The sequence below is a fragment of the Protopterus annectens genome, chromosome 7.part0 (assembly GCF_019279795.1).
Source record: "Protopterus annectens isolate FY-2018-M chromosome 7.part0, PAN1.0, whole genome shotgun sequence".
Classification (NCBI taxonomy): Eukaryota; Metazoa; Chordata; order Ceratodontiformes; family Protopteridae; genus Protopterus; species Protopterus annectens.
This window is the reverse complement of record NC_056739.1, coordinates 875,757,332-875,783,310: the sequence shown is the minus strand read 5'-3', so window position 1 is coordinate 875,783,310 and position 25,979 is coordinate 875,757,332. Positions and strand designations below refer to the sequence as shown.

Here is a 25,979-nt window from a genome sequence, read left to right as displayed (position 1 = left end):
ATAAGTGCATCTCTCACAGGTTGTAGTGTTGGGTGGTAGGAGGAGATGGTTGTCTGTGTACATGAGGCAATTGCTGCATTGCCCCAAGATGCCCAGACTCATCAGGTAGACAGGAGAAAACATTGGGAGCTGACCCTTAGACATGCCTGGATAGGTGCTTAAAAAACTGTGTGTAACAATATTACAGCAAATGCAGTTTTAATAAGTGCAATTAAATTAACCAATGAATAAAAACAAGTGCAGAAGGCAGTAAATTAGAAGGCTATTAACAAGCAGTAATAAGCGCAGAGTAAGAGTAACTGAACAGATAACAGCAAACGTAAGACGGTTACAGTAAGAACAGCTGAATAATTTTTTTTTTTTTTTTGAGGGAGGGAACAGAGCAGGATTAACAGGCTACAGGGGTTGTCCTTCCCAAATGCTCTCTTTGTACACAGTGGATAGGAGTGCCTGAAATCAGAATATGATCTCACTGCACTTAGAGTGAGCAAATGAGATGGGCCCAGGAGTAGTATCCAAATACAAATTTACAAGAGGGGCGGGCAATTTCAAAGCCACCAAGATTAACACTCAACACACAACCAGGGAGGGAAGGTGGGGAACTAGTTGAGACAGAGAGCCCACAATATTCCAAATATGCAGTGAAAATAAAATAAATACAACACAGTGCTATATGAAAAAGTGCAGATAAAAGTGTACTTAAATTCACTTATACGTCCAATTTATTGCAGGTAGATCTTAGCCAGCCAAAGCACAAATATTTTAGCAGAAGTAACACAAGATGCAACACTTTATATGGTAAGACAAGCCCCTTAGGCTACGAGTTAACACAGAATATAATGAAATGAAACTACCCCCACTGCTACCAATGGCTGCACTTCTAACAGCCTCTCTTTAGAGACAGAGAGCCCACAATAGTCCAAATATGCAGTGAAAATAATAATAATGTTAAAAAAATGTAGTGCTCAGAAACATCAGGAATTTCCCCCATATCCCTAAAAGCACTGTCAAATTTCCGATACCACCATATAATTAGGAAACACTTTTATAACTATTCAGCATCTTTCACTTCAGTTTTTTTCTCCCTCAACGTGCATGTTTTACGATATGGAGATGTGAAGTGTAGAAGGCAGTCTGAGGAATGTGCATTTGACTGTATTTCTAAAGCATGGGGAAAAAGTTTTAAGGAGCATGTACATTAGAATGATACTTTTTGAAACACATTGCTGTACAGGTTCTGACCAAACCGATGTCTAGCCAACTGACACAATGACCCTGCAGTTGTATGAAATCTAGGCCTGTTGAATAGACATTCTTCATATATGTATCGGGCAGCCAGATGTGATCTTAGCATTGTAGTAATTCCCATATGTATTTTCTAAACAGTGCAGGTGGAGTAGACCTCACCTATCTCACCATTTTCCCGTTTCTGTTGAACAGAAGCTGGGAGAAAAAAATCTGTGTATTTCTTCAAGTTTAAGCTCCATGTAGGCCATGACCTCTCTGAGCTGGCAGAGGCAGTAGCCAGGAATTATTCCACTAGTGAGCGCATATATAGCGGAGTCTAAGTGAAGCTGTCTTCTTTTCATAAGTAGCTGTGTTTGACTTTTTTGGTGCCGCCTTAATAAGGTTTACATTGAAGACTTAGTTTCTGCAGTGGAGGGCAGTGGAGGGCATAAATGCCATTATATCTCCTTTTCTGTGTTGACACTGCATATCTATAAAAGGAGGTTTACAAAATTATAGTGGTGACATTATTAGTGCCAAGTCCCACATCCCTTTTTTGTTGTTTAGCGGGGTTCTTTAAGACAGCTTTTATACAGCAGGCAGAAGAATAGATCTGACTACTACCCCAGGTGTTATCAGTGGAAAAGGTCAGTTTTCTGAGATTACCTTGTTATGGAGGACTTTCACTGAGAAGGAGAATTCTAAGTAAGATGACAGAGTATCTCTTGATGCAGTTTTGATCTTTCTTGACCATTGGCTTATAATGTCTATTTCATCAGAAGGATAGGGTTTTATTTTTGTATCTTTTTGGTCCTTAAATCGAGGGAGCAGGAGCTGCCATATCTTAGAGTTAAATAACTCCAGTTTTTTTTAACAGTTATGTGAACTTTTGCTGACTGACAATTCTAGTTTTTTTAAACATCTTTATTGAATTATCATGTATGACATAGGTAATCAACATTTATATAAACGAAAATGAGCCACATTGACATCTTCTCATTTAAACACTTTACCTCATGCACAATCTGTGTAGTCATTGTCAATCTAGCATGACATAGCTCACTCAATTCCTTATTTTCCTTAAACCTCATACCTCCTCTAAAACAATTCTGTATGTATTGTTCCCACAATTCCCATTTTTTTATGAATTTTTTATAAAATTTGCTTCTACCCTGTTTAGGTTCATAGGTAGGTACTAGGCTATCGGCCCTAGGGCCCATACAAGCCTAGCCAAAAAATGTACCCTGGCTTTTGCCACCCAAGAAAATTATTTTCCTATGCCCCTGTCGAGCAGAGCCACAGAAGTGATCCCCGGGGTGAATTTCCCATTTCCCATCCAATCATCAAGATTTTTCTTGAAGAGTGCTAATGAGGAGCTCTGTTTGACATAGATAGGTAGTCTGTTCCAGAGTATGGGAAGTCTCTGGGACAGGAATCTATCCCTCCAGCATGTTCTGTTTGTTGTGGTGACAAGGTTAAGGTCCCTAGAGCGTGTAGCTCAGAGGGATTGGGATTTCTTTAAGTGGAGCATGTCCAACAGCTCTGGGTTTGACATAGCTTTGTATGTTAGGCAGAGATCGCCCCTGAGTAGGCGATATGCGATGGAGTAAAGCTGTAGTTTTTTGAGACGGTCTGCATAGGCCATCTGTTTGAGGCCAGTAATCCTCGTTGTGAGGTATTTCTGTAGTCTTTCCAGTTGTTGTAGATGTCTTGTGAGGTACATACCAAAAGGGGCGTTGTACTCTTTAATGGGTCTAATGAGTGATGAGTAGAAGGGAACAATGACCTCTTTTTTTCTGGATGAGAATCCTTTTGTGATGAGATGAGCCACGTAGAAGGATTTCCTGACCACTGTGGCGATGTGATTATCAAAGGAGAGACTACTGTCCACCCGTGTCCCAAGGTCTCTTATCACAGTTTCGGCATTAAGTAGACTACCAGCTATGTGGTAGTTCATGGATACAGAGTTTTTACCAAAGGGGATGACAATACACTTTTTGGCATTGAGCTTCAGGCCATGGCTTTGACACCAGGTATCTGTCTCAGTGAGGCCCTTTTGTAGTTTGTCCACATCGTTAGGAGTTTCGATTATGGCTCCTAGTTTGCAGTCATCTGCAAACTTTGTTAGCCAAAGACCTTCTGTGTTGGCCTGCTCTTCAGAGAAGTAGATGCCAAACAGGAGAGGACCCAGGACTGAACCCTGTGGTACTCCTCTTGTCACTGGTCTGATGTCTGATTTGGAATCCGCTACTTTCACAGTGTGGGTTCTGTCCGTGAGCCAGTTGACAACCCATCTTATGACATAGGGATTTATACCTAGTTTAGTGAGCTTATCTATAATTCCAGAGTGGGTGATGGTGTCGAAAGCCTTGGCGAGATCTAGATAAGCTGTGTGAACCATTTTACCATCTATGGCTTTGGTGACTGCTTCAAAGAAGTCAGTCAGGTTTAGGAGACATGATCTGACTTTTACAAATCCAAACTGAGTAGGGTCCAGAGTTTGGAGATTACCAATGTCTTTGTTTATGAGTTCCATGGCCTTGCAGACCAGGCTAATGGGACGGTAGTTCCCAGGGTCTGTTGTGGCTCCCCCTTTGTGGAGTGGGATAACTGTCGCGGTGCGCCATTCAGTGGGTACAAAGCCTGAGGTGAGGCTGTAATTGAACATGGTACTTGGGTAGGGTGCCAGTTCATTCTGTAGTTCGTGTAAGATCCCACTTCCGTTTTTTATCTCTGTTAATGCATTCATACTTTAAAAATGGTTGGTTTACATTTTGATTTCCATTTTCCAGTAATTGCTGTTTTTGGCAGCCACCAGAATTAAAACGTAGCAAGGCCTTACTTTGTCTAGGCCATTCAGATCCTCTATCCTAGCTCAAAAAATAATAATTTCTTTAGTTACAGCAATTTGCTCACTCTGTATTTTTGACAGAGTAGTCTGCAGGTTTTTTTAAAGTTTGCCAATTCATTACACTCCCAAAACATATGCTCCCAGTTGCTGATTTCTTCCCTATCACATCTCTAACATTCGCATTCTACCTGAGGAAAAATTCTTTGGAGTCTGCTTGGGGTATAAAAATATCCATGCAAACACTTCCAAACAGAAGTCCTAAATCTTCTAACTTTGTTGCATATTGGGAGACATATATATATATATATATATATATATATATATATATATATATATATATATATATATATCCTCCCATTGTTTCCTTGTGAATTGCTTATCCAATCTCTCTTATCAATCTTTTCTAACCTTCTCTGATTCCTATAGTTATGCAATATTTTATATGCTGTACTAATAATCCCTTTTTTAACACCATATTTTGTCCTAGATTCAACTAAAATAACTACACCAGTGCTGGTCTTTCAATGAGGATTTCCCTAATTATTTCTCTTTGCCTATACTCTGATATTATTACTCTATAGGGTAGGCAGTCTCTAGCCTGCAGGCCAAATGTATTATTGGCTTTTTCCCATTCTGTTAAACTTTCCCCCTCTAAACATTTGCTCCCAATACCTTGGCTGCTTTTACAGTTTCCTCCAGTAAATGCCATCCCCTTCCTGTCTATTCTGTGTACCCTTAATTACAGCCACCCCTATCGGCAGAATTGCCTTTCTCCATTCCCATGTTGGCTTAGTTCTTAGAATACTTTGTGCTACTTTATAAATATTGTATTCTGAATGGCTATTATTTCCCTTAAAGGTCTACATCCAGAATTCCACTCTCTCTCCTTATTTCTTGAGCTTACTGTTTCATCATCATCCCTGTCCACTTAGCACAAGCAGAAAGCTAAAATTCTATGTATAGAAATCTTAACTGTGTAGCTGTAAAATATCCCTTGAAATATGGTAATCCCAAGCCACCTTGTTCTTTTCGAAGGAGCTTATCTCACTTGACTCTTGCCTTCTTCCCCTTCCAGATAATCCTTCAACTCTTTGTTAATTGCTGTCTGCAGCTTCCCCTCTGGTGGATACTTGTATATAAAACTAAAGGGACTAAAACATTTTCACTGCTTGTATCGTGCTATCCACATCCTTAAACAAGGGCTTTCAGTTTCTCACTTTTTGTAATATATTTTGTGCATCTATAGCTGCTATAACAGAATCTTTTTAACCCAGACTACTAAGTACTTAATTTTATCATACCCCTATAAACATGGGTATTGTTGGACTAATTCATGTGTGTGTACATAGTTTATAACTATAGCCTTTGCTTTATCCTCTTTATTTTATATCCTGAAAAAAAAAGCTGTATTAGAATATTCCACAATACTTGAGATGTTCTTTTCTGGTTCCGTCAGGTACATAATAATATCATCTGCAAATAAAGTCAGCTTTTCTTGAACATCATACCAATTATATCCTTGAATTTCTGAGTCCCTTATTTACTTTGTCAGTGGTTCTAAATGCAGTGAAAATAAGAGGGGAAAAAGGACACGCTTGCCTGGTTCCTCTTGTTAGACAGACATTATCGGAGAGTAACCCCACACACACACACTTTAATTTTCAAATCCAATCACTCCTATATCATCGTAATTAATCTTATTGTGTGAGGGGAATGGAGATGCTTCCATTGCTCAACTCATGAAATCCCAGCTCTGTAAAATGCTTTCTCTGCATTAAGACTCACCAACAAATAGTGGTGTTTTCATACATTCTGCTTCCATCTGGATCATCATTGTTCTGTTAATGCTGTCAAAAAAAAAAATCACATTGATCCATATCTATCAATTTCAACAACACCTTTACCATTCTTTAACCTTTGTAGACATAAACACTTTATAATCATGGTTTTAGATTCAAAATGGGCATATATGAAGTTGGATCTGATGAGCCTTTGCCATATTTAAGCATTACAGCCACCACCAGCTTTCTTCTAGGATGTTGGTGCTTTTCCTCCTTTTAAAAAACTGTTAAACAAAGCCTTCAGATCTTTATCACTTTCTTCCAAACTAGCCTCGAAATTTCCATAGGAATATCCTATATTCCTAGAGACTTTCCTGTAGATTTATTATATATGACCATTTTTAGCTCTTCTGCTCTTATCCTAACTGTTGTAATTGAGCCTCTTCTACCTGTAACCTTGGCATATTTGATTCTGCTATAATATTTCCATTTTTGCTTTCTTATTTTCCACATTTCTCTGCTTTATACAGGTTTTTATAAAATTTCCAAAATGTTTTTAATACTTGTACACTATCTATAGTCATTTTCCTTGTTATAGGCTCCCTAAGCTGGGCAACAACCCTTTCTAATTTCTGTTGCCCAAGTTGTTTTGCAAAATATTTTTTGCTGTGGAATTATCAATAAAACAATCGCTTAACAGTAATCTTTCTAAATTCTTGCATACTTTCCAGGTAGTCCCTTATTTTCTGTTTAGCACTCTACAGTTGCGCCTCTCCTTATTATTGAGAGTCCTCTTATTTTGCAATACTTTAACCTTTGTCAGTCCCTCTAAATAATTCTTGTTATTAATTAACCACATCTCTTCTATTTCTACCCTACTTTAAACTCCACTTTCATTTTATCTCACCCCCTAGTTATATCCACTGAAGACATTTTTGTCTTCCCTAATAGCTCTCTAATAATTTCCACTACCTATTACTTAAATGCCTCTTTTTAGCAGCTAAGTGGGGAAGTTCAGTGCCTCATTTTTACTTCAGTTACACTATATTTTTTATCTTCATTATTGTTGGCATGTGATCTGGAATAGTTTTTGGAAGAGTATCAATAATTTCAATTAAATGCATGTATTAGTGTGGAATATAATTTCTGTCTAGCCTAGCCCAGTTGTTATACCTTGGGGAGTAATACCTGAATTCTCCCAGAGTTCCTATTACTGAGTTCACATCTTCCATACCAAATATTTTCATAAATTTCTTCAAAAGTCTACCCTCTTTTGTTATATTTTCCCTTCTAGGCTCCCAGATACATATCCTCACTGCTGCAAATCAAATTTAATTCCCCACCTATAAGTAATTTTCCCTGCTGAAAGCTGATTATTTCTCCCAGAATTTTCTTAAGCTCCACTGTAGCAGTTTTAGCTGGAATATAAATAAACGCCAGCATAATCCTCCTCCCTTGCCAGTAGCCCCTTACTATCACTAATCTACCATTATTTTTTTCTTCTTCTCTCACTATTGGAGCAACTCTGGCAAATGATACAAATACTCCCCTCTTCCTTTGATCCAGGTATTCCATGGAATAAACATCCTGAAATTTTCTTTATTCAAATTCACATACTAGTTTCTTTCCAAGTGTCTGTCTCCTATAACATAGCTATTTGCATTCTGCATTTCTTAATACAGTTGACTACTTTTTTATATACCTGTGAGACAGTTTGCTTTCCAAGCTCATATGAAAGGTATTGCCATTATGATAAGAAGTTATTATTCCCACATGTTATGTATGTGAACTTTTTTAAAATGGCTATTTTTCAACTAGTGTTACATGCATGCACTAATGATTGGCAGGTTGACCTTTTATACAGTTATTTCTTGTCCTGTCCATTTGAACCTGTATTACATCTTTATAAGATCTTTTGTTTTAATGAAAATCCTCAAACACCCCATAACCAGTAGTATGTGCATCTTCAAATTAAGTTTAACCCTCCTAATAAGAACACTTGTCCCAGACTGACAGTTAGCCTCACAGGATTTGATTGACTTATTACTAAGGTTATCAATGCTAGGATACATGGTACAACTTGTGCTTCTACTTACACTAAGTACTGTCTGTTTTTTTGTCTTATCTTTATTCCTCTCCCAGATGTAGAAAACTTGAATGCTTTCAGAAAATATTAACTTTTTAGCCTTAAAACAAAAAAGTATTGCCCTCTTATCGGCCTGTCTCCATAGAAACATAAGAACCAGGTACGTAGTTGCCTTCGGCTACAAGCTTCTCACATTACATTTATTTGCTATGAAGGAAAACTTTTATTTACAAGTTGGTGTTTTGTTATTTGCTTGTTAGATCAATCCAATAGCCTTAATCCAGCCATTCCCCTATGCAAAATTAAGAAAAAGCATATCAACTCTACTTGTATCATGATCTGTTTTCTTTTACATCACATACCCCACCTCAAAACCCCAAGATTACAGCCTATGTTACACATGCTTTTGTTCAGGCTTTCTTCTCTTTTTACTTTGCAATACCTACATTTCTTAAAACTAAAAAGAAGAAAGATGTAAAAAGGAAACCTATTTACTTTAGTATCCTTATAATGCACAAAAATAACTGAACATGCTTTACTGTATAACATGCAGTTTATGCCATGAACTGTTTTAAAAAATACTATTGAGAACAAAAATTGTTTTACTTAGTTACCTCTTTCCCTCCTCTTCCCTTTAATGTTCTTCCAAACATTAATGACATGAAGTGTGGCAAATGCTTTGGTGTCCCTTACAAGTTTGTCAAAAATCCAATTTTTCCAGTTCAGCGATATTTCACAAATGTGATTGATGCTTTGTAATCTCACACTTATTCATTTCTGAGTTACTGGCTTTCTTCCGGTTGATCTCAATCTCCCGTTGCCATTTTCTGATTAATTTCCAACATACTCCTGGTTCATCAAGTCATCTCCTGTGCTTTTATCTGTCTCTCAAGCATTTACTTTTGGAGCACAAAAAAGGTTTCACTGGCAGAGTCTCTCTATGAACTATATTATCAGAAGAGTAAGAAGCAGTCTCCTTTTGTTTGATAGATCCCTTTTTGCTGAATACACTTTTGTATTTCCTCCATAGCCTTTTCTGCCTAAAAAAATGACTTTGACCCTCCAGGAAAAATATTCTGAAGATAGCTGGACACAGCAGCTTGAATCTCACACCTGTCTTGTGACATTCCCTGATTGCTGGAATAAAATTTGTTTTCTGCCTGGTGTACAGTGAGTAATCATTTTCCTCAAACACTTTACTTTCTCCAACTTTTAGTACTTTGCCCTTCTGCCACAGTTTTTTTTTTCAGAATCAACTCTTTCTGATAGTTGGTTTGCATCTTTACTAATAAAGATCTTGGCTACTTTCTTATGGCCAGGTTTGGAGCTTACACATGATATGCCCTTTCAGTTAACAACTCCTGCTGTGGAATACCAGCCCAGTTGCTTGTTTGTGCTTTCATAAAACTAATACAGCCTGTTCCTCCCAGTTTCTCTGGTGCAGCAGGACATCTTGGGGTTTTCCTATTGCTCTGTCTTTTAATTTTACCATTTTTTGAAACATCACTTCTTGAGCAGTCTTAAAAGAATTAAATAAATATATATGTATGTGTGTAAGTAAAGGGATGCAGAGGCGTCCTGACATGCACACAAGCAGATTGAAATGGCCACACCTGGTCTACCCTAACACAGTGAAGCAGTGAATATCTGCCAATAGGAACAGTAGCTGTATGTGTTCCCTTCATTAACAGATTATGTTGACACACTGTTGCTGAATTTGTTGCAGTATGGTCAAATCTTCAATGAACTGTCCTTGCCACATCCTCTTAAGTGCAAGATGTCATAGGCTTACCTCCCTCCCACCAAAGAGACTGAAGCTCAGAAGTGGTGAGAACTGAAAATGTGAAAATCCATACCTTTTGTAAATAGTTGGCTTCATTAGGCTGAACTTGAATGTAAGCAAACATTTCATATGGCCAAACAGAAGCTTGGACTGCAGGTCATAGACTGCTTTCCTTACTAGGGATTGATATCAGTGTAGGTAAATACAAAAGGAATAACAAGAGTGCTACAGGAAAGACCAGCTCTGGTAAAGTTTTTAGTTGAGTATAGATCTGTGTGGCACTTCCATTTTTACTCTGTGTTATTGACTAGGCAAGTGTGCCTTTTTCCTGAGCTGCTGACTTAGTCAATTTACATCTGGATAGGAAGAATTTTCTTTCTTTCACTACCTAGATGGCATAGCCTTTTTCTTGCCAGATGGTCTTTCCTCCTCTTGAGACAGAGGCCTGACTTACAGCCTTCAGTTGTGATTTTGGTGCTTCCCAGCAGTTGACATATCATTTTGGGAAACTACAGGGTTAAGAGAACATCGATCAGCAACCAAGCCATACAGAGAGCCCATCAGATTGCTTGATGTTCTTCATGTTTCACTGTTGCAGTCATTACATTTGGGTTATCTGCTTGCAGGTAGCCCTCAGCCAGCCTGATTATCTAAGTCTTGGGTCCTGCATCGGTTGCTGTCTCATCTTCCATGACGTCAGGTAGTCAGGGGTATAAAGCATGCAACTACCATGCCATTACATCAGTCTTTCTTGCCGTATGGTGTCCGGTAAAAGCAGTTCACAAGTGCCTGTCGGCCGACTCCTGAAATTTTCATTTTCGAGTTTCAGAACCGAAGTCTTCAAAAAAGCTAAGTACCCCGTTGGGGATCATTTTTCTTGCTCTAAACCGATGTCAGTAAAAGTTAACAATTGTATTACTTGTGGAAAGCAAATACCTCATAAAGATTTCCATTCGTACTGCATTCCTTGCTTAGGTCCAGACCACAATGCCCCTCGCTGTTGGTTTTGTGCCTTATTCAACCCCCGAACTATTCGTCGTCTGTTCATTTTTGCATCAAACTATTTCGGTACTCAGTTTAATTATCCAGAAATGGCTTCGGTAAGCCATCCGACTACCGACATTCTGAAAAAAACGTAAAGATAAAGACAGAGACAGACCGCATAGGTCCAAAGCTGCCGACGTTGCTTCCGTTAAGCTAGTCGTCAGTTTGCCAGTACTCAGTGAGGCGCTTTCGCAGCCCCTAATACCTGCTACTTTAGATTCGCAGGCCTCTACTGAGACCCATTCGGAGTCCGGTATGCCGCAAGATGCTTCTTCAACTATGGAACCTGCGGATGTCTCTACCTTGGATGGGTCCGGAGCCACTGTGCAGGCACCAGCTTCTGAGGGTGTATTCAGGCCTACTGACTTGCATATCAAACCGACTCCATCTTCTTCTTCAAGGCCTAAAACTCAGTCCATGCCTAGAAAACAGACATCAAAACCGTAGGGAGGGTGGCCTAATGGTTAAAGTGTTTGCCTTGTAAGCACAAGGTGCAGGGTTTGAGTCTCACTAGGGATAATTGACTAGGCTTAAAATGTCTCACAAGGGCAGTTAGCTTAGTACTAATCTATGAACCTATGAATCTATGGTCAGGCCCATATGCCTAAAAAACGAATGATAATGGCTGAAGACCTTATTACTCTAAATAGGGGAAGCCAGTCTTTTCCCTCTAAGAGACCTAGAATTGATTTTCCTTCTGATTCTTCTGATCAGGATTCTGAAATTTCTGTTTCTTCTGATGACCAGGATTTGCCCTTATCTACCTATAAGGATTCTGATGCAGAGGACTCCATACTCTCTGCTTCCCCTCCAGAAGATTTTTCCTTTGGTGAAACTTTGCACACTGTTAGGGAGCATTTCTGCTGGGAAAGCCAGGATTACTCTGACTCCAAAAAGAGGCTTAGGGAATTCTTACTCCTACTTCAACACAGGCTTTTAGCTATCCCTTCTGTACTGGACATTGTAGATGATGCCTTCTTGGAATCTAGCCTGGCCCCAGACACTTTACCTCCAGCTCCCAGGAAACCTGACCGGTATTACAGAGTACCTGACTCTCACAAGTTCCTCTCTAAGAATCCTGCTGCAGACCCAGAGCGGACCCAGAGACCATTTCACAGGGACCCAAAGGCATTAAGGCTACTACTGCCAAAAACCCAACCCCCTCTGATAGAGATTTTAGGGCCCTGGACAGATGGGGTAAGAAGGTATACATTTCTGCTACTTTGACCATTAGGGCCTTAAACTGTCAGTTTCTTATGTTAAAGCATCAGCAGCATATTATTGGATTACGTAAACAGATAATAATGTTGATTCCTGACTGTGCTGAAAATAAAGTATTACAGGATTTAATGCATTCTGCTGAACAAGTGGGTAAACATACTTTGCAATGTGGTTTTGACTCCTTAGAGGCATCTTGCAGGGCTGCTGTCACTGGGTCTGTTCTTAGAAGGCATGCTTGGCTTAAGGAGCAAACATTGCCAGATCATGTTAAAGCTAAATTACTGGGTGCTCCCTTGAACCAAGACCGCCTGTTTGGCAACAAAGCAGAAGTAGTACTTAAAAAGATGGAGGAAAAAGCTAAATCTATACAAACTGTTAAAGATTTCCTGCAAGTACAGCCTCCCAGATTTAGTAGGCATTGGCCTTCTAAGAATTGGTCCTTTCCTGTCTCTTCCAGGCCTCCTCAGTCCAAACCCAGGAACAGCAGACCACCTAGGCTACGGTCTCAGGGTACTCACAGGCCTAAGCAGTGGGGGATTTCCACTTCCAAAGCTGGGAAAGCAAGGATACAGATTCCACTTCCACTCCTTACCAACCCCATACGGTTGGCCAGACCTACCCCCAAATCAGTGGGCAAAGGCTCAACATGAGGTTCTCTCTCTTCTGAGTATCACGGCTATCCAACCTGTCCCAACAGAGGAATGAGGACAAGGTTTTTACTCAAGACGTTTCCTGGTACCCAGAAAAGACAACTCCTGGCGTCCTATCTTGGACCTGTCTATTCTAAACACCTTTTTCGTAATCCCAAAATTAAAACTGCTAACTCTTCATCAGCTGCTCAGCATGCTAGGCAAAAATGCCTGGTTGGCAACATTGGATTTAAAGGAAGCTTACCTGCACATCCCTAAAGGAAGCTTAACTGCACATCCCAATAATGGAGTCTTGCAGAAAATGCCTATGCTTCAGAGCAGGCTACATGCACTATCAGTTCTCTGTACTGCCCTTTGGCTTATCTACTGCGCCCAAGGTATTCACAGAGTGCCTAGCTCCAGTCATTGTATTCTGCAGGCAAAGAAATATTCAAATATACCCATACCTTGACGATTGTCTAATTCAGGCAGAAAGCCAGGACATACTATTAAAACATCTGGCATTTGTAAGTAAACTGCTAACCTCACTGGGGTACACCATAAATGAAAAGAAATCCCACCTAGTACCTTGCCAACAAATTGTTTTCCTGGGAGCAAGCTTGAACACAACTTCCCAGATGGCCTACTCACACCAGAGAAACACGTTTATTTGACAGCCTTCTTCAAACTACTGGCCACAAAGATTCAGCTATCTGCAAGGAAAATACTGCAAGCCCTGGGGTTCATGGCCTCTTGCATCATACTAATTCCATATGCAAGACTGCATATGAGGAAACTACAGTGGTATCTAAAAAGCCTATGGTGTCACTATTCTCAGGACCTGGAATCAGTGATTCCTATCATTCCTTGTATAAAGACAGAGTTTCTTTGGTGGGCAGATGCCTGCTGCCACAAGGGACTGCCATTCACTCTACCCGCTGCTGCCCAAACCCTAACAGACTCATCAGACTGTGCATGGGGGGCTCACTTGGCAGGGCAGTGCATTAGAGTCAAATGGAACCCAAGTCAAATGTACCTGCATATCAATCAAAAAGAAATGTTAGTTGTACAGAATTCTCTGGCAGCCTTCAAGGACCACATTCTTCCAAGACAATTATTGGTAAAGAGAGACAACACCACTGTTATGTGGTACATAAACAAGTAGGGAGGAACCCAGTCATACCCTCTCTGCAGACTAGCCATGGTTCTGTGGAACACAGCCTTGAGCTACCTAGTGCAACTACAAGCTCAGTTCCTGCCAGGCAAGCTAAATTCACTGGCAGATGACCTAAGCAGAAATCTCATGGACCCACACGAGTGGAAACTGGAACCAAAGATATTCAGCATTTTGAGAAACAAATGGGGGAGCCTAGAGATAGACTTGTTTGCCTCCCCTCAGAACTACCAATTGGACAAATTCTGCACAAGGACTCCCCACAGACAGGCTTGGAAAGTGGATGCCCCGTCCTTCACCTAGGAAAGCCTCTCAGTTTAAGCCTTTCCCCCTCTGCCTCTCCTCTCGAAAGTACTACTAAAGATCAAACAGGATAAACCAATGACAATACTCATTTCACCAGACTGGCCACGCCAACACTGGTACTCCTTCTTGCGCAGTATGTCAATGCTGGAACCAGGGCACCTGCCTCAGACCCCTTCCCTGCTGTCCCAGCACAAGGGCCAGATTCTGCACCCCCAGCTTCAAACCCTGAACCTTGCAGCCTGGCTAATTATCTGAGCTCTCCAATACCATCCCTCAGTAAGCAGGTGCTGGATGTCATTCTGGAGGTAAGGAGGCCTAGTACTAGAAAATCCTATGCTGAAAAGTGGAAAAGATACTCTTCCTGGAGCCAAACTCAGGGGATGGGCACAACAGTGCCCAGCTTACCGCATATTCTTCAATACTTAGAGATGCTTCACAATGGCCTTTCATTCTCTTCTATTAAAATTCATGCCTCAGCCATTTCAGCACATTATAATACTGAGCCACCCCTCTTCTCTCACCCTCTGCTGAAACAATTCCTTAGAGGTGCCAAAAATGTAATACCACCCAGGAGAACCCCTACTCCAGCCTGGGACCTTATCTTTGTATTGGAAAAGCTCACTCTACCTCCTTTTGAGCCATCTGCCACTGCAGACTTGAAATTACTTTCTTGGAAAACAGCCTTCCTTCTAGCCATCACTTCAGCAAGAAGAGTGTCTGAATTACAGGCCCTCATGGCAGTGGAGCCGTTCATCATCTTCCATGCAGACACGGTGTCCCTCAGGACCAATCCTTACTTTATGCCCAAGGTGGTATCCAATGTGGCCCTTAATCAGTCCATTCATTTGCCAACCTTCTTTTCTAATCCACAGAGCAAAGGAGAAGAAATACTGCACTCTTTGGACATGCATAGACAACTTGGATTTTATTTGGACAGGACTAAGCCTCTCAGGAAAACTGAACAGCTGCTAGTTGCCTTTGCTGCATGGGCAGAGGGGAAGGCCATTTCAAAGCAAACCATTTCTAAATGGATAGGCCATTACATTCATTTCTGCTATAAGCACCATGGAAAACCTACCCCACAGGGGATAAGATCACATTCCATCAGGGCTGCATCTACTTCAACAGCCTTTCTCAGAAGTGTTCCTACCAGGGACATCCTAGAAGCTGCTTCCTGGAGTTCTGTACGTACCTTCACCAAAGATTACCACTGCCACTTTTTTTTTAAATCCAGAGCTGGTTTTGCCACTGCAGTCTTGCAGGGCCTAATAGCTGGTCCTAATCCTCTCTAATTGCCTCCTCCCTTCCTTAGCTTTGGGAATCTTCCCAAATGTAATGACTGCAACCGTGAAACATGAAGAACATACAGTTGTGTACCTTACCATAAATGTAGATGTTTGAGTTTATTCACTGTTGCAGTCCTGGTTACCCTCCCTCCAGCCCCCTGACTTCTACTGGCTATACCTCTCTTCTTGTTTACTCTATTTAAGCTTTTTAGTGTATTTGCTTTTTGTTGGAGGTGTAACCTTGTATACAATTGCTTCCCATTATGGGGGCACCTGACAATCTGGGGCAAGAAAAACTGGTGTAATGGCATCGGCTGCATGCTTTATACCCCTGACTACCTGACGTCATGGAAGGTAAGACAGCAACCGACGCAGGACCCAAGACTATCAGGCCGGCTGAAGGCTACCTGCAAGCAGATAACCCAAATGTAATGACTGCAACAGTAAATACACTCAAACATCTACATTTATGGTAAGTGTACACAACTGTACTTTTTATCTTTCTTTCTTTCACATGGTCTTCCCCGTAAGTATTCCTTTGTCATTCACTTACCCCCTCCCCAGCGAAACCTGAACACATCAGTCCCATTCTTCTTAGAAAGGGAGGACACTCCTTTGAGATTCCATCCCACTCTTGCCCTAATTAACCATTCTTATAACAGTCTGCTTTTAACTCATTAATGCTTGCAGCGCTGATCTCACTATGTTCTCAATCACACTTGCAGTGCCATTGAGGCCAGTGGTGCTTGAAAGGCACGGCATGCACAACACTGTTGTCCTGATGCAACCTTATCACAATACTGAACTTGCAGTATTTACTACTGTGATAAAGCACATTAACAAATATGTAGTTGTGAGAAAATTGCTTTAACTGGACAAGAAATGCAAAATACTGCATTTCTTTTCAGTGGAAGGATTTTGACACATTTAATTCTTTTTCTTTCATCTTTATGCAACTGTTGTTCAGCCTGCTAGCAGTCAGGAATGTGACATCTAATTAATTAAAGATCAGGAATATCAACCCTATCTAGGCATTATGAGTTAAATTCGGTTTGTAAATATAAATCCAACCACTGTGCTATTAGACTAAGTGTCTTGATATTTTAAGTAACACCTACATTTTTAACAGTGTAGTGTGAGTATGTTTCTTGATCAATGTGACATTTATCTTGCTGTGTAGTGACTTTTCTGTCTGTGTATTAGTAACTGGGTTAAGCTGTCAACAGTTTCCAAATAACATGATCATGTGTTTTGTATTCTTACAGGTTTGGAGACCTTCAGTCAACTTGTGTATAGGACAGATGATGGATCTGTGAGTATCTGTATAGAGCTTAAGGCAACATCTGCTAGTGTGATTGGTGCTTTTCTGGAATTGTCTGTGCCATGTTACTGAATGTAACAGTTAGAAAATATATTTTTTTTCATAGTTTTTACATGTTTTTTTAATCTAGTCCTCATTTTATAAGATTCCGTTAAATTTCTGAAAGAAATTTCATAAAACTGATGTACGGTTCTTTTAAAAAAGTTTTGTTTGTCTTTCTTTACTATAAACAATTAGCATTTTTTTAAAATGTCTGGGTAGTTCTTGGGCGTTTTTTAATTAAGCCCTTTTTTACTGTAATTTATTTATTAAGAGAGGATATGATGTTGTCCTTTTTATTCTTCCTCACTGATGGGTCTTGGATCTGATATTGGATCGGACCCAGCCAATTTCCAAGACTTTATCCCATTATGCACCATATCTTCCTCAACTCCCCAGATCTCGTATGCTGCACATTGCGTCCAGATGTGGTTGCAGTCTCGAGCTAGTGGTTTTTGGTCAGATAAGTGAGACAGTTTTTATTCATGGTCATTGGTATATAATTAATCACTTTTTCTCTGTTTCACCTTCCTCTTTAAAGTTGGTGACGTTTCAGGGCCTTTAGACTTCCCTTTCTTCTTTTTCTTCTTCTTTCATGTCGTTGACACAAGAAAAAAGTTCTTTTTAGCTAAGGTTTGTTGCTAATTTGTAGGTAGTCTGCATAGCTGTTCTGTTTCTAATGGTAGTTGGTTTTTGTTTTATTACCGCATGTGTGTTGGTGTGACTAGTTATCATAATGCTGGATTAGAGAGAGAATTTTTGTGGGCACAAGATCCCTAACTTGGATGCCCACAAGAAGTGCATCTGTTGCCTAGGTCCAGAACATTTAGAAGTGGAGTGTGTGGTGTGTGCGACTTTCTATCCATGAGCTTTAGCTGACTGCAGATACAAGCTCATTTTAAAGGGCTTGTTGCCTACATCCTTCACTTCTGGAGCTCAAACACCCCATAAGCATGCTGGTTCCAAATGCTCACTCTCAGCTTTCTCTGGGGAGTCGGAGCATGGCAGGAAGAAGTCCACGGTCTCAGATCATTCACCTTCTGATCTGAGCACCTTCAGATAATCTCAAAGACTTCTTCGGGTCAGTCTATTTTGGATCCTAAAGTCTGGAGGCAGGCATCTGATCCAAAATATTTGTCTGATCCATCTTCCTTGGCTCCTAGCACTTCTAAGACCTCTGATCCTACTGGATTCCCCACTTCTGGCATCGCTTCCTCCTGTGATCCCAGGGTTTTGATCTGGTGGTTAAGAACTGGACATTGGTCTTCAGGTGGAACTGGTATCCCCAGCTCTTCCCTCATAGGTCCTTTCAAATCCCTTCCAAGTCAAGACATGCATCCTTGGCTTCTGCGAGGTCTTCCTAAAGCTTTTCCAAGGCTGATATGGACAGAATGAGTTGGAAGTTCCTCAGGGAGCAGATCCAGATGTTGGGGGTATTGTCATCTCTGTCCCTTCTCAAATCCTTGAGTGTTCCTCCTCCTTCCATACAAACTTCTTTTCCGATCCAACCCCAGGAGCCTGGGTATCCAAGAAAGTCAGTGTTGGATCTGAAGAAGCTTCCTTCCTTGAGTCCAACTATATCCCTGACTAGCACTGCTCCATTTTTGGTGGATCCGAGCAGGTCCCGGAACTAAGACATCTGCTGCAACTCTAGGGTGTTGACTTCAGCTCCAACTTTGGATCTGTCACCTCCCCTTAGGGCTTTGGCCTTCTACAGCTCAGATCCAGTTCTTTTGGGAAGCCTTGGACCTGTGGGTGCTTCTGCTCTCTGGTAATTTTAGTTCCAAGGAGAAAGAGGGGCCTCCCCAGGCCAATTGGCCTTCCATGTTGCAGAAAGAGCTTTTGCTAGGTTTAGAGAGTAATTTTCTTATACCCAGGGTCTTGCCACTTCTTTCATTGAATCTGAGCACTAAGCCAGTTGTTCCTGTCCTAGGTCAGCCTGTCCTGAGGCGCTTCCAGACTACTTCCCCTTAGGGAGTCCTCGCATCTTCTAATACCTCCCCGGAACACACCACAGAGGAGGTCCCTTCAAAGAAAAAGTCCCCTGTAGAGTCCCTCACTGAGGACACCGATTTCGAGTGAGTGAGAAGGATCTCCCTGATCACCACCTGAGGACTTCTGTTTTGGAGACATCTTAGAACTCCGGCAGAAAGATGGATGGTTTGCCCAACTTCTTTCTTCTGAGGAATCTGTGTTCCTGGAGGACTTCAGGACAGGCCCATCTACATCCTGGGCGACTCCCCTAGCGGATAAGCTGATTGACCTGGACTCCCGCCAGGCCTGGAAGGAACCAGATATGGTCGAGCCTATTCCCAAGCACCTTGATAGCTTTCCATGTCCACCATCAGATTGTACACAGTGGAGTAAAGACATTCCTATAGATGATGTCGTAATTGCAGCAGCCACTAAGAAGGAGCTAGGAGGGGGCGTGGCTAGGATGCTGAACTGATAGATGCACTTCATTTCAGCTATCTTACCTCAATACAATTTCTGACAGGAATTTTACAAAATAATATTTAATTTGAAGAAATTTTTATTACTAACTTATTTCTAATAACTTTGAGCATCTATAAGAAAAATTTTATTGTCAGAACTTGAATAATTCCTGTCAAATTAATTACTGGAAAGTCAGCACCAATATCAGCTTTACAGCATGAGTCATCTAAGGAATACAGCACAAGACACTTCTCTCAAAAAAGACCTGCAGTCTCTCATTACAAATATACAGGAACTTATAATAAAAATCGACAAGATGGACAATAAAATAGATACTTTTAAAGAAAAGTGCTCACAACAACTGGAACAGCTTCAAGAAATGTTTACACAGCAGAAAGGACAGATATCACTTATTGAACAGTCATTAAGTGACATTGACACTAGAGTTCAAGTAGAAGAACAACAAACTGAATTCTTACTTCAACAGAATACATATTTACTAGAAAAACTTGATGATATGGAAAACCGAACAAGAAGAAATAATATTAGAATATATGGTCTACCAGAAAAATCTGAAGGGGACAATATGATAAACTTTCTTACCACCTGGATACCAGATGTAACAAAAATACCTGAAGCTCTTTCATATGGTATAGAACGGGCGCATAGATCACTAGCAGCTTCTGGAAATGCTTCTTCTCCGGGTAAGAACAAGCCGAGATCTATAATTGTGAGACTTTTTTCTACACAAGATAAAGATCTTATATTAAGAAATGCTTGGGCAAATTCTCCCATCAAATACAATGATTCATTAATAAGATTTGACAATGATTATTCTACAAAGGTGGTTTCAAAAAGAAAAGAATTTCTACCAATAAAAAAAAACCTTGAAGAAAAAGCAACTGAAAGTCCATCTTTTATTTCCAGCAAGACTGAAAGTTTTTCTACCAAATGGAATAAAAATCTTTGAAACAGTAGATTCAGCAAATAAAATACCTTACCAACAACAACATCCTAACACATGAAGAATCTATGGACTGGACAATAAGTACACTGAAGAGAAATGCTGAAGTAAATAATTGGAAAACTGTTGAGCAAAAGAAAAAAAAACTAAAGGACAAATAATCTTACATATGTTATATTCTGTAAAAATCTAAATAATAATACTAACAACAAAAGAAAAGTTCTTACTGTCTTCAAGTTACACCAAAACAGGTACTGTTTTCAATTATATTTTAAATGTCAAAATTAGCATAAATGTAAATACATTTATCTTAAATCACATCAATATACTAAGCATAATTTAAACATTACTCTATTTTTCATTATTATCCATCTATTATTTTCATATTCTTAATCAGAGTAATCAATGCATAATAATGTTCCCAAATAGTTTATTTATTTATTTATTTTCTCTCTCTGTATTTTGTTGTTTTTATTTTTCTCTTCTTTTATTAAATCTTCATTAACTTATAATACTTTAATCAGTATATGGTTATATTGCTTAATAGGTATAGTAATGGCTGCTATATAACTTATTATTAGTTACATCCCTGATAGTATTACTTTTTATAAGTTAAAAGTGTCCCTGTTTGGATAAACGCTAATGCTGGGCAGAAATGTGTTGCTTTTGAAATGAAGTATTTCAGTTAGGATGTATCATAAGACTACTTTAAATAATCTTAAAAGATGTTCTGCCTTTGACCCATATGCACATACTGATATAGTCCAGTGAAAAAATATGTTTTAAGTGATATTTTGAGGCTATAAGTCAGGTGTGTTGTGGCTCCAGACATCCGGAGTTGAAAGATGCTTGTGACTAGCTTAGATATCCTGTTGTCTTTTCTTTTGTAGAGAAATAAGGCATAGCATGTTTAAAATGCAAAGTTTGACAGTTGTGAACACTACTGCACAAACTAGAGTGCTCACGTGCCACTACATGAGTTTGTCACCAAATAAGAGGAGGGAAAAGAAAAAACACATACCTTTTCCCCGCTTGGTTCTCGAGACAATTTAACAGCCACAAACATCACTAGAAACTTGAGTTACTTATTGCTTGTCGCATTTACTTGTGTACGCCATCCCCTGACTCTTTCTAATTGACATCTAGTCAGAAAATAAGCTAGGTTCACATTTAAAGATACAGAAACCTAAATTCCTTCTAAGGAAACAAATAATATAAAAGGTTCATATAAATATACACAGATATTTATTTTTGAAGCACTTTCAGTTTATGGCTACTGATGTCTTCTAGCACCTTGATAGATAAGGACATATATCTGCTTGTCTTTCTATCAGTTTAGATTTCCAGACATTTTAGCTATCCCTTACTATGTTTTATACAGCAGAGTTTAAAAAGCAGAAATTAATCATCAGCAAATAAAATCACTGCTGTTTTACAAATTCTCTAAAGAAACTAGTAAATGTCAAGCAACTGACAGGTTTGTTTTGGGGAGGGTTGCCATTTCCCACGCTGGTGCTCCTGCAGAATACTACTGATGTCCTGCTGCCAAGGTATGCCCTCGGGTGGGCAGGTGGGATGCAACAAGAAGGTTGGATGTGCATTTGGCAAATCAAACATTTAGATGGCGGTATGTGGTATACTAGATGGAGAAAGTGGAAGCAGTGATTGTATAGGCAACTATAATGAGTAACATAACAACAGTGGATTTGACCCGGTGTGTCAATTATACAATGTTTATATCCCATGTGGCTTTGGGCTTTGTCGAAGCATCTGTGTTCTACACACATATTGTGTTGGATCTGATTTGAGTGGAAGGGGGAGAGGCTTAGCCCACACCCTAATTTGTTACTGGGTTGCCATGCATTATGGGCATGCATTGTGGCAGGTACTCAACGGGCTATCCATCCTTAGATGGCTCATGCTGTTCCCGTTTGCTCATCTGAATGGTGACTGCGGCTGTGCTCTTCTTGTTATGTTGCCTGGCTGTGGCTTCACCCTTCTTATAATATTGCCTGGCTTTTACATTATCAAGAATGACACAATACTAGTGTATGCGGGTATATCATGTTACTGTTAGTGTGGACAAGGATGCTTGACAATGCAACTATGATTCTTGGACCTTTCTGCAGACGGGTGTGTTGTCTGGCAGTTGAGAGCCTGGTTGTTCCTGATCAGCGGACCTGTATTTTTGTGTTTCAATGTGACTGCATGAAAGGATGCCAGTATTGGTCTGCAAGTTTGGTGGGCAGTAGATTCGTTTGGGATTGATTTGAGGAGATACTTGTATTATGGCTGGGGCACTTGACATTTGATAAATGTATCCTCTCAATGATGCGTTCTGTCTGGTCATTGGCTGTAAAACAACTTTTCTGAGAAATATTGTTGTGGTGCCAGTTAATGATTTGGATTAAATGTTTCTATATACAGTCGTGAAGCAATTGCCAGGATAAAATGGTACTCTTGCAGTGCATGGATCATCGTGGCTGTCCTCCGATGTTGGAGGAAAAACAAGCTTCTTGGACACCTTTTTGACGTGGTAAAGGTGTTACCCCATGGTTTGAATATGTTTTGTCTCTTTGCTGCAAAATGGGTTGGGAATTTTGGCCTGTAATATTTTCGTACATGGTGGTTTGAATCTTGGCAGCTTCCATTGTTTTGATGTGTTCCCCAGTATACTTTTGTTCAGTCATAGGATTGAATTACTGGTGTTGAGTAGGTCAGGATTGTATCTCCAGCACTTGTTGTCAGCAGATAGACGCACTGGTTTGGTGTCAGTCTAAGCTGTGGGAGTTGATGTGTGATATACATAGATGTTTGCTTTGAGGGTGTGGTCAAGTGCGCTGCAGTTTTACCTCTGTACTGTGTCAGTTTTCATTGTGCAGGGTCCCTCTGAGGGTTGATGGAAGTGTTGGCAACAAGACACTCAATCAGGTAACAACATTATGAGTGGTCTCTTGGATAAGGGAGCTGTCTAAATTGTGATCTTGTTGTCTCCAGCCATGGGAATTGTCATTGAAAAGCTGAAAAATGCATTCAGAGGAACATATTTAATGTCTACTAAAGAAATATTAATATACTTATACATTGTTTCGCATTTCAGTTTATGTTAAACATGAAATATGATGTGGTTTCAGAACTATTCATGTTTTTATTCCAATATGACTTTGCAAATATTAATTTAAACACTGGTTTCGGACTTGAGTAGTCTAAAACAATTGCACAACAATGGTACTGTATTATACAGTAATGTCAGTAAATAGTTTTCAACAGATGTATGAAATATACAGTTATAGATTTTAACATGTTTATTAATACCCTAAATTATTTTGAAATGATACTACCTTAATCTAAATATTTGTACCTTTTTGAAACCTGCTTAGAAGTAAGTATTATTGAATTACAATAAGATGAGTAAAGAATATATGTATATATTTTAGCTGATTAGATTATCTTAATATATTATTCAATTATCTTTATTTAAAACTAAGAGGATAAGAGAAACTGATCCAAATATTATTTGTGAGGGTAGAAAGTTTGTTTGGTTAGATTCACTAACCAAACGAAGAGGTATATTACCTCATAGCAATAGGGAATGGTTTTTAAGGTTAAGAATTATAAGTTTGGAAGTTCTTTGTTTTTTTTTTTATTCTATCACTTTGGTGTCACTTAGAAACATGCAAAAATCATACAAGAAAAACTTTTTGAATACTGTATCCAAGATGGAACTAAGAATAAACAATATTTAGATAAACTCACACATAAAACAAACTCAAAACTAGGAAATGAAATGTTTATCCATAAATATTAATGGTCTAAATAATAGTAATAAAAGGAGAAGCCTATTCAAGTACATAAACTTACATAAACCACAAATAGTCTTTTTACAAGAGACACACTTATTAGATAGAGATATAAACAACTTAAATATTAATAATTACACAGTACTAATAAACTCTCAATACAAAACAAAAAAAAGAGGAGTAGCTATACTACTTCGCAACTCAACTATAACACCTAAAATAATTACTACTCATCAAGATACATCAGGTATGTTTTGTCTAGTTTCAATAGAGTTAAATAAGAGAATCTATACGTTAGTAAATCTATATTGGATCCCAGGACTAGGATTAAAAACAGTTAAACAGCATTTTGAAGAGATAATTCATTTAACTAAGGGTAGCCTGATATTGGCAGGAGACTTCAACTGTATAATGAATGAAAAAGATACAGATTCTAAATCCAAAAGAAGAAAACAACCCATCTCTAAAGCACTATCAAAATTTATAGATACATTGTATTTAAAAGATATAAATGAATTTGCAGAACCAGACTCACTGATCTTCACATTTTATTCTCATAGATATAAAACTAACTCTAGAATTGATAGAATATATGTTGCCAATGACCTAATAACAAAAATTGACAAAGTCAAAATCATAAATTGTCCTTTATCTGATCATAATGCCATAGTCTTTGAGATAGAGCTTACACCATTTTATTCAAATCCCATTACTAGGATACCTTCCTATATCACAAAATTGAGAGATTTCAAAGAATTTTATGAAGAAACAATCAAAAACTTTCTAGAAATAAATTACACAGAAGATATTTCAGAAATATATGTCTGGGATTCATTAAAAGCAGTTACATATGGGAAGATATTATCCTGGTACATAAATAAAAGGAAGTTATGGAATAAAGATATGCTAGACTTACAAAACAAAGCAGATAAATTGAAACTGGAAATACAAAAGGGTAATGCTACTCAAGTTCAAGAACTTACACAAATCAATAAGAAGTATACAGAATTGCTACACCATAAGATTATGATTAACTTAGAAAAGATAAAAATAAACTCATACTCTACTAATTCAGCACACCTGAGATACTTAACTAATAGAACAAAAAAAAATTAAATCTAAGCAAATAAAAGAAATATTTATTCCCAATACTAACAGAAGAGTTACGGAACTAAATGATATTTTAGAAGCATTCAGACTCCAATTTAACATTGATAATTCCATAAATACTCAAGATACACCTACTAAGGATATAAAAAATACTTAGAAAACAATATTCATATTAAATTAACACAAGAACAAATAGACATTATAAACAAACCAATCAATATGACAGAATTAAAATCACAAATTAAAAAGCTCAAGACAAATAAAGCACCTGGCCCAGACAATATGCTACCAGAAATGTATAAATTAATACCCAATTAAGCCATATCTTTATTATTAAAAGTATATGATATAGCCAATAAAGATTTGAATATACCACCCTCTTGGAAATATTCATTGATATCCCCAATTATCAAACCAGATAAAGATGAAAAACAGTGTTCCTCATATAGGCCAATATCATTACTCAATATAGACTACAAGATGTTTATGGCTATATACAGATAGGATCAAACACTTTCTTCCTTTCTTAATTCACAAAGATCAAACAGGTTTTATTAAAGGAAGAAATACTTCAGATAATATTTAAAGAATACTAACATTAATAGATTATAGCAAACATAAAGTCCTAAATTTAAATGTAATCTCATTAGATATTAATAAAGCTTTTGATTCGGTTAACTGGAACTTTCTTTCACTAGTTTTAAAAGAATATAACTTTCCTTCTAATTTTAATAATCTTATCCAAATACTATATGAAAAATCTACTGCATATGTTAAACTGGGATCATATAGATCAGGCCCTATAACAATAAAAAAGGGAACTAAACAAGGTTGCCATTTATCACCATTGTTATTTGCATTACTCATAGAACCCTTTGCAAATCAAATCAGATCAAACAATAACATAAAGGGCATTTGTAT

The 25,979-nt window shown here is 38.7% G+C and overlaps 1 protein-coding gene across 1 annotated transcript in view; it reads left to right on the top strand.

Moving 5' to 3' along the window:
- Positions 1 to 25,979, top strand: part of LOC122806757 (beta-hexosaminidase subunit alpha-like) — a 906,429-nt gene that overhangs the window by 212,267 nt on the left and 668,183 nt on the right. The window contains exon 4 of the mRNA XM_044077450.1: positions 16,654 to 16,700. Within this exon, the coding sequence (XP_043933385.1) occupies positions 16,654 to 16,700 (47 nt within the window). The remainder of the gene's footprint in view (positions 1 to 16,653; positions 16,701 to 25,979) is intronic.